Source organism: Leptodactylus fuscus, chromosome 5, assembly GCF_031893055.1.
Source record: "Leptodactylus fuscus isolate aLepFus1 chromosome 5, aLepFus1.hap2, whole genome shotgun sequence".
NCBI classification, from domain to species: Eukaryota; Metazoa; Chordata; class Amphibia; order Anura; family Leptodactylidae; genus Leptodactylus; species Leptodactylus fuscus.
Window position 1 is genome coordinate 185,487,600 of NC_134269.1, and position 8,843 is coordinate 185,496,442.

At 42.2% G+C, this 8,843-nt stretch overlaps 1 protein-coding gene across 2 annotated transcripts; it reads right to left on the minus strand.

The window, feature by feature from the left end:
• Positions 1 to 612: 612 nt before the first annotated feature.
• MTERF2 (mitochondrial transcription termination factor 2) lies at positions 613 to 8,440 on the minus strand. 2 transcript variants are annotated; one of them, XM_075276385.1, is made up of 2 exons: positions 8,292 to 8,440; positions 613 to 3,096 (listed from the first exon to the last, which is right to left on the minus strand). In XM_075276385.1, exon 2 carries the CDS (start codon positions 3,061 to 3,063, stop codon positions 1,882 to 1,884), a length of 1,182 nt encoding a protein of 393 aa, XP_075132486.1. In that variant the 5' UTR covers positions 3,064 to 3,096; positions 8,292 to 8,440; the 3' UTR covers positions 613 to 1,881. The 2 variants fall into 2 exon arrangements, with proteins under 2 accessions (XP_075132486.1, XP_075132485.1); XM_075276384.1 differs by having other exon boundaries at positions 8,282 to 8,440.
• Between the last annotated feature and the right edge of the window lie 403 nt (positions 8,441 to 8,843).

An 8,843-nucleotide genomic window follows, 5' to 3' on the forward strand; every position in this document is an offset into this window, starting at 1 on the left:
CTCCACATCTCTGCCCCCAGATTCATGTCCCCACATCTCTGTCCCCAGTGTCATGTCCCCCCATCTCTGCCCCCAGTATCATGCCGTCCTCTCCATCTCTGCCCCCAGTGTCATGCCGTCCTCTCCATCTCTGCCCCTAGTGTCATGCCGTCCTCTCCATCTCTGCCCCCAGTGTCATGCCATCCTCTCCATCTCTGCCCCCAGTGTCATGCCGTCCTCTCCATCTCTGCCCCCAGTGTCATACCGTCCTCTCCATCTCTGCCCCCAGTTTCACGTTCCACCTCAGCATACACGACATTACACTTACCTTCTCCTTCGTTCCCTCGCAGCTCTCTGCGCGCCTCTCTCTCACTGGCGCACAGTTGTAGACGCGATGTGACGTCATCACATCGCGTCTACAAGCCAGTAGCAGCGGCGGCGGCGAAGTGAGGAGCTGACACAGGTCAGCTCCTCGCTCCAGCCGCATATGTGTCAGCGAGAGAGGCACGCAGCGGCGAAGCGAGGAGCTGACCTGTGTCAGCTCCTCGCTTTGCCGCTGCCGCCGGCTACTGGCTTGTTGACGCGTTGTGATCAAAGAAGTGTAGTATTTGAATATGGACAACACCTTTGGTCTACAAATTTCACAATTGAGTTTTTGGTTCATAATATTCATCAAACTGTCCAGTGACCTGTGGATTACCGCTATTGATGGTGGCACACATTTATAGGCACTGCTGTTGATAGTATTGACGTATAGGCATTGCTGTGACTTGCTATCAGATAACACAAACATTTTTGTGGAATTCAAGGACATTCAGCTTTTGAGCTCCTGGGCTGAGAAATTGTCTTGAACATATGATAATGATGGTTTGGATGATGATGTCCAAGGATTAAAGGTTATGGACATTGCCATATTAGCAGAGACTATACTACCACAAATTCTGTAGACAGTGTTGGACTGAAGTTCGTTTTGCCCACCAGATAAAATGATTCTGAGGCAATATATAATAGCATATACAGAGGTGGAACTTAAAGCTCCTGAGCCCTAATGTGAAGTCTATGAATACAGTTAGATGGGTTAGGGTCACCTGAATCAAATAGTGTTTACCCCTTGTGAATCGGTGGCTCCATGCCAAGATATCACTGTTTTTGTCAATATGCAAATGTTGCTGCCTACCTCTTTCGAACAATGGCAGTGTATTCATTGCTCCAAAGATCTCATAAAAATCAATATCTCAACAATGGACGCACCGATTCACAAGAGTTAAACATAGTATGATTCCGGGTGACCATAACCTATCTATCCATGGGCTGTGTTTCTGGGTTTTGGTGACAATTAGATATTCAGGGCAGTTATCGTCAACCAGTGTTCCCGAGAATTGAGTTGTCTAATTGGTTGCTGATCACCTAACCACGAAACAAAAGCTTGTTGGTCAGCTGATCGTATCTTTCATGTACTAAAAAAGATGCAAAGTAATGAAATAGTCACAGTTTCATTCATCAAACATGTCAAAGTGTTTAAACATTGGGATCAATGACCACAACATCAAAAAGGCACCACGTGAACTTTTTCTGTCTACGCCACCAGCCTTGACAAGTCCATATTTGCCCACTCAACCACAACAAATTGAGCAACATTCCTACTTGAATAATGCTGCTCTATTCAGTCTACGGGACTAAACAAAATAGTCGGGCATTGTACTTGGCTAACTCTGTCATCCCCAGAGATTGTCATTGGTGGGACCTCTAGTGACCAGACACTTACCATGAATTCTGGGACACTCCCTTTTATACCCCAGTTCAATGACCACACCAGCCATACATTGCAAATATGACAATTAAGGCAACCAATTTAACAAAGCATTTGCCTTCATCTCTCGTAAACTATTTTCAATGTTCTTCTCACTCTTCGACATGCAATGGGGCGACTGGATTGAAGAGAGGTCGTTCTTTTCTCACTTGCAACTTTCCATAATTAGCTTCAAAATCTTTCTTCGTTCCATTTAACACCTCTAAACTCTGGTCCTGTATTCTTCGACCCAATTGTTTGATTTTTCTTGATCTAAACTGTACAATCTGTGGGGTGAGCTCCAGAACATTAGGACATTCTTTTACTTGATTTATGGATGCTCCTTCCTGGAGAAGAAGTTGTAAACGTTCCTCTAGCAAAGGAACCGGATAGTAGAGAAGGGCGGGAGATTTCATTACCATCTCTCTTAGTTCTTCATTGTTACACTTGAAAGTCGACATTGTGAACAAAACCCCTTTATCCATCGTCTCTGTGTTCAGATCAAAGATAAAACCTTTAAGTTTAGACAGAAGTTTCAATACTTTTTCATCATGAAATCCTAAATCTTGTAAAAACTTCAGATTCTCCTTCATCGTCTCGGTGGTTTTCGAGAGGACAAATGGATCTTGACTTATTAACTTCATTATCCAGGTTTTGAAGTTTTGTCTTGTACCTCCCAGACTCAGATAATTTTCTTCCAGAGCATCGACCACCTTCTTATTGCTTTCAACCTGATTACAAAAGATTTGTGGAGCACTTGTTAAAAGTCTGCTGACAATTTTGTTGTTAAGTCCTAGATCTTGAAAGAATTTGATGTTGGAGCGTTGATTGGTCGGACTTTTATAAGTGAAAAAGGAATCTGGAAACTTTTCGATGAGTGTTATTAGTTCTCCATCCTTGGGGCAAACTAAGTTCCAGATGGATTTTTGAGCACTGATTTCTGAAGGTTCCTGTAGAAAAGCTTCTGGACAAGTCTCCAGAATATTGGCTACAGTAAGATCATTTGCCCCCATTTCCTTCAAGATATTAGCGGTCTCCTCGACATGGGCCACATCTTTATTAAGTACCCAGCTTTTTAACCGGCGGATTTTCTTGATGTCTACAGACAGTTTATAAAGATTGTCAACTGTGGTTTTGTTTTCTATTGCATGTTGGGAATCTGGTACAGAATCGGAAAGGTTGAATTTCCTGGTTCCCCGTAAATAACCAGATGCAGTAATCTGTTGGAACAGGAGAGCTTTTCTCCATGGTCTATCGTGCCATCTCAGGACAGTGTTGGCTACAGATTTCAGCATGGTTGCTCTGTATTACTGATAGTTATTTTCATTCTGCAAATTGAAGAAAACAAATATTCTTAGATACAAGATCACATACTGTTATGAAAGTAAGATTATAGGATATTTACAGTTTTACAACCATTTTGTATTATGCTAGAATTGTTATAAGAAAAAATATATCTTTGTACTGTAGCAGCCAGTGGATATGAAATATAAAGACTGAGTGTTCAGTAGTTAATATCTTTTTAATGACAGATTGCAAGCTTTCAAGACTACTAGGTCTCTTCATCAGCCATGGTATGACACAATTTCTGAAGGCATATATATTTATGCACAAAAGATTTGTTATACGTTCCCTCTGTTTCCCCTTGCTCGCATGCAAACCAGGCAATAAGTGTGCAAAATACAGATTGTATAATATATAAAAAAAGTAATGCCCTCTTCAATTTTTTATCTATTAGACAGCACTTTATTTAAAGGTTTTGTCCACTTTCTATTTAAAGGGTCCCTTGAAAATAAGCTGCAGACAAAACTCTGCTGAATACCTTATGTGAAAACCTAATTAAAACAAACATACATCACGGGTCCCGGGAGACAGTCATACAGCCTAATGGTATGTATAAGTGTCCCATTTTATTGTAATTCAGTTCACCTTGTATACCATTTTACAGGTAAGACAACACAATGAACACAATACATTGAGTACATTTTCAAGGTTGTGCAAAGTCTAACAAGTGGACAAACCAGGGTCTCTTAGGGGGCATTCACACTACCATTGCTAATGTCCATTGCTATCTTCTGTCATAGGATGACAGCAACAGACATTAAACTGCCACAGACTTATTCTATGTCCATTCCCATTGACACTAATGTAAACAACATGACCTGGAAGCTATCCTGAATGCACAACATGACAAAAGATAGCTTCTGTCACGTTGTTTACATGTGTCAATGGGAACAGACAAAAAATTAGTCTGTGACTGTTCTCTATGACAGTTTAATGTCCGTTGCTGTCATCCTAGGACGCAAGTCAGCAATGGACATTAGCAATGATTATATGAACTCCCCCTTAGCTGAGTCATCAAGTTAGCATGTTTGACAGACAACTATAAAAATTTGGTCTTTCACATAATACTATAGTCTAACCCTTCATTAACAAGTTCCTTCTCTTGTTAATGATATAAACCATAACTGGAGTACATTAGCAAATGCTAACCATCTTCTGAGGACTTCTTTAACTTTTCACCTCCTTACTCACAGATATGTTATACCTTTTACACAAAGGACAACCAAAAATAAAATCTTATAGGGTTAAACATTAGTGACTATGTATACATATGTATTCTCTTCTATTAGTAGTTCATTCTTATAGGATAAAGCTCATCATGGCATGTTTCTTGGTGTTACCATACTAAGTTTTCTTTCTTATCTTTGCACCTTCTCATAAAAACAAAATAAAAATGTAATCATCAAATATAACACAATAGAACAATCTGTAATACGGTTTGCAATATTCCCATAAACCACCCACTCAGGTCCTTAAACCAATTCATTGGGATACAAATACAAAATGTATCTTCCACCAGCTATACTTGTTGATGTCACGTTCTTCTAACCAATTTTTCGGCAACAAGTTGGGCCTATAATGTCACATGTCCCTCTTTGTTTTACAGTGAGGTATACTAAACTTACAAAAGGTTGCTGGCAAATACCTTTGTCTAAGGAAGCCAAGGAGAAAACTGCCTTTGTTGTTCCTGAAGGTCTGTTCCAGTACAGGGTTATGCCATTTGGTTTGCATGGAGCTCCTGCTACCTTTCAGAGGTTGATGGACCAGATCTTGCGGCCACATCGTGACTAAGCAGCGGCTTACCTGGACGATGTAGTCATTCATAGCCCAGACTGGGGAAGTCACCTCTCTAAGGTGCAGGCAGTACTGGACTCCATAAGTGAGGCAGGCCTTACTATCAACCCTGAAAAATGTTCTTTAGGGCTGGAGGAAGCCAAATACCTGGGCTATGTCATTGGCAAAGGGGTAAGAAAAGCCACAAATCAATAAAGTGGAGGCAATACAGAACTGTCCAAGACCGCTAACCAAGAAGCAAGTCAGAGCATTTTTTGGCATTGCTGGCCACTACCGGAGGTTTGTGCCAAACTTTGTCTCTATTGCAGCTCCTCTCACTGAGCTGACGAAAGGTGGGAAGTAAGTGATGATCCACTGGACACCAGAGGCAGAGGAGGCGTTCCAGAGGCTAAAGCAAGCTCTATGCCAGCAGCCAGTGCTGATAGTCCCTGACTTTAGGAAGGAGTTCTTGGTGCAGACAGATGCCTCAAATGCAGGTCTAGGAGCCGTGCCCAGGTTGTAAATGGTGAGGAGCATCCAGTAATGTACCTGAGCAGAAAGCTGTCCCCCGCTGAGAAAAATTACGCTATTGTGGAAAGGGAATGTTTTGCCATTAAGTGGGCACTGTATTACCTCCTGGGCAGAAAGTTTAATTTAATAACTGACCATGCTCCTCTTACATGGATGTAAATGAATAAGGACAGAAATGCTAGGGTTACCAGATGGTTCCTATCCTTGCAAAATTTTTCTTTCAGTGTGGAGCATAGACCCGGGAAATTATGGGGAAAAGCTGATGCCCTGTCAAGGGTGCATTGTATGATGGCCACAAATGGCCACAAATGCCCAGCCCTCCGGTTTGTAGATGAGGGGGGGATTTTTAGGAATGGCAGGTAGGTTGCTAGTGGGACCTGTCATTCCACCCCCCCTCCAGTCCTCACTTTGGGGATGTTCCAGCAGCGACTCAGCTGCAGAGAGTCTGCTCATTAAAGGAGCTTAAGAAGTCAGCTCCAGCAGCAGACTGGGGACAGAGTTTGGCTGGAGAGCCAAAGAAAGAGGTCATATTTTTGGAGCTGTGTCCTGAATGATTCTACTGGCTTTTGGATTTCTGTTATTATAGGTGAGGTAACCTATTCTATGTTTAGTTAGAGCCTAGCCGGGCAGGTATTTATTTTTGTATTGTTTCCGTTTGTTGCTGCACTACCTTTTTGAGTGAAAATAAACTCTACCTTTGTTTTGGACTAAAGAATCTGGACTTTTGTGTGTCTATGCCACCTCACCTAGCAACCCCAGACCCTAACACTGGGTTATGGTAGGTAGAGATTATGAAAGCCTGCCTAAGCCATGTTGCTGCATTTGTTGAATCCCTGGGCCAACCAATGTAAGGTGTATACTACAATACACATGGCCTACTTTACTTAAGTATAAGTCCACACTATCTAAAAATAGCTTTATTTATCCCATACGGTGAAGGCCTTAAAAAAAAAACGCATTGCGCAATATGACGTGTTTTGGACACTTTGCTTTAACCAAAACATAGCAATAAAAAGTGAACAAAAAGTCATACACACCAAACATTGGCACCAATAAAAAATACAACTTGCTCTGCAAATAAAGAGCCCTGAAATATCTCCATCAATAAAACAGTAAAAAAATTATAGGCGTCAGAATACGGTGAGCTCAGGAAAATAGTTCTTGTTCAAGTGACATTTTAATATGTAAAAATGGTAAAATATGATAAAAGTAATATAAATATGGCATCATTGTAATCGTAATGACCCGCCGGACAAAATTGCCACATCATTTTTAATGCAGAGTGAAAGCCATAAAAACAAAATGCCAAAAAAAATGACGATGCCAAAATGCCAAAAAATGATGATAGAGTTGTAGGTTTTCTTTCACACTGAGCCCCCAAAATGTTAATAATTAGAGATGAGTGAACACTAAAATGGTGTGGAGCGATCTTAGACTCCGCCTCCTCCAGCAGAGCCAGCGCTGATTGGTCGAATTCCGTACTCTGGCCAATCAGCACTGGCCAATGCATTCTATTAGCCCGATGAAGTAGAGCTGAATGTGTGTGCTTAGCTCAACTACGCCGGTGGAGTAGTTGAGCTAAGCACACACATTCAGCTCTACTTCATCGAGCTAATAGAATGCATTGGCCAATCAGCGCTGGCCAATGCATTCTATTAGCGTGAGCTGAGTTTGCACAGGGGTTCCAGTGCACCCTCGGCTCTGCTACATCTGATGTAGCAGAGCCGAGTGTGCATAAGGGTTCTAGTGCACCCTCGGCTCTGCTACATCTGATGTAGCAGAGCCGAGTGTGCACACTCGGCTCTGCTATATCAGATGGGCTGACCGGCACACGGTGTAGTTGAGCAGAACTGGCTCAGCACTGCTAAGTCTCTGCATACCCATAGGAATGCATTGGCCAGCCTTCGGCCAATCAGCGCTGGCTCTGCCGGAGGAGGCGGAGTCTAAGGTCGGACCTGAATGGAGACTGGTGTGGAGCGATCTTAGACTCCGCCTCCTCCAGCAGAGCCAGCGCTGATTGGTCGAATTCCGTACTCTGGCCAATCAGCGCTGTCCAATGCATTCCTATGGGAAAAAGTTTATATCACAAAAATCACAATTACACACCCGATAGAGCCCCAAAAAGTTATTTTTAATAACATTCCTACCTAAATAAAGGTTATCCCTAGCTATCCCTGCCTGTACAGCTATCCCTGTCTCTTAGTCACAAAGTTCACATTCTCATATGACCCGGATTTGAAATCCACTATTCGTCTAAAATGGAGGTCACCTGATTTCGGCAGCCAATGACTTTTTCCGATTTTTTTCGATGCCTCCGGTGTTGTAGTTCCTGTCCCACCTCCCCTGCGCTGTTATTGGTGCAAAAAAAGCGCCAGGGAAGGTGGGAGGGGAATCAAATTATTTTGGAGTTTGCCACGTGATGTTCGATTCGAATCGAACACATCGAACAGCCTGATATCCGATCGAACATGTGTTCGATAGAACACTGTTCGCTCATCTCTATTAATAATCAAAACATCATATGTTCCCTAAAATGGTTCCAAATGAAAGTAGAACTTGTCATGCAAAGAATAAGCCCTCACTTAGCTACATCGACAGAAAAATAAAAATAAAAAAGTTATGAGTTTTGGAAGGCGGGAAGGAAAATATGAAAAAAGTCACCGAGCAATAATGTACACACTGCCCTGCGCCCTTAAGGGGTTAAGAAGACACATAACGTACACTTTGCAGTATACATTCCTTGTGACCCTATGGGCAATGTACAAGGTGACACATTCTGCAACCTTCCATTTCATACATTTCACCAGCATATTCACAATACACAAAGCATGAATGCAATGTGAACATATTATATAACGCACATACACAATGTCACCTAAGCTCCATTCTCATATCCCTCCTCCTGCAGGATTCCTATCAGGCTTCACCCGGCACAGATCAGCTGTCGGACGCCCTAGATGCTGCTGGGAGTTGTAGTTTTATAGATAAATGCAGAGAAATAGTAACATGCCTGTAGATCAGAGCCTCGTGGGTTAAAGGACCTTTGCTGACATCATGATCATGTGATCAGTCACGTGGGGGGAGTCCAGCTATGCTGAAGGCTCTCGTAGAAATCCACGCACTTGCTGCAGAAACAACCACATTTAGAGGAATGGAACTGATTTTTAGTCATAGAAATTTCTGCAACAAATCCGCTACATGTGAATATTCTCTTAAAAGATTTTCTACTACTTTGGAAGAAGGGACATGAGCATTTTGATCCATATGCAATGCTGGGACTTGTGCTTCTGCCCTTCTATACATCTCTATAGACCTATTTAACATCAGTCAAAACCAGTGGGCTATAACCTGTGCCCTCCAGCTGTTGCGGAACTACAAATCTGAACATGCCCCGACAACTTGCGATATGCTATAAAGACAGTTCAAT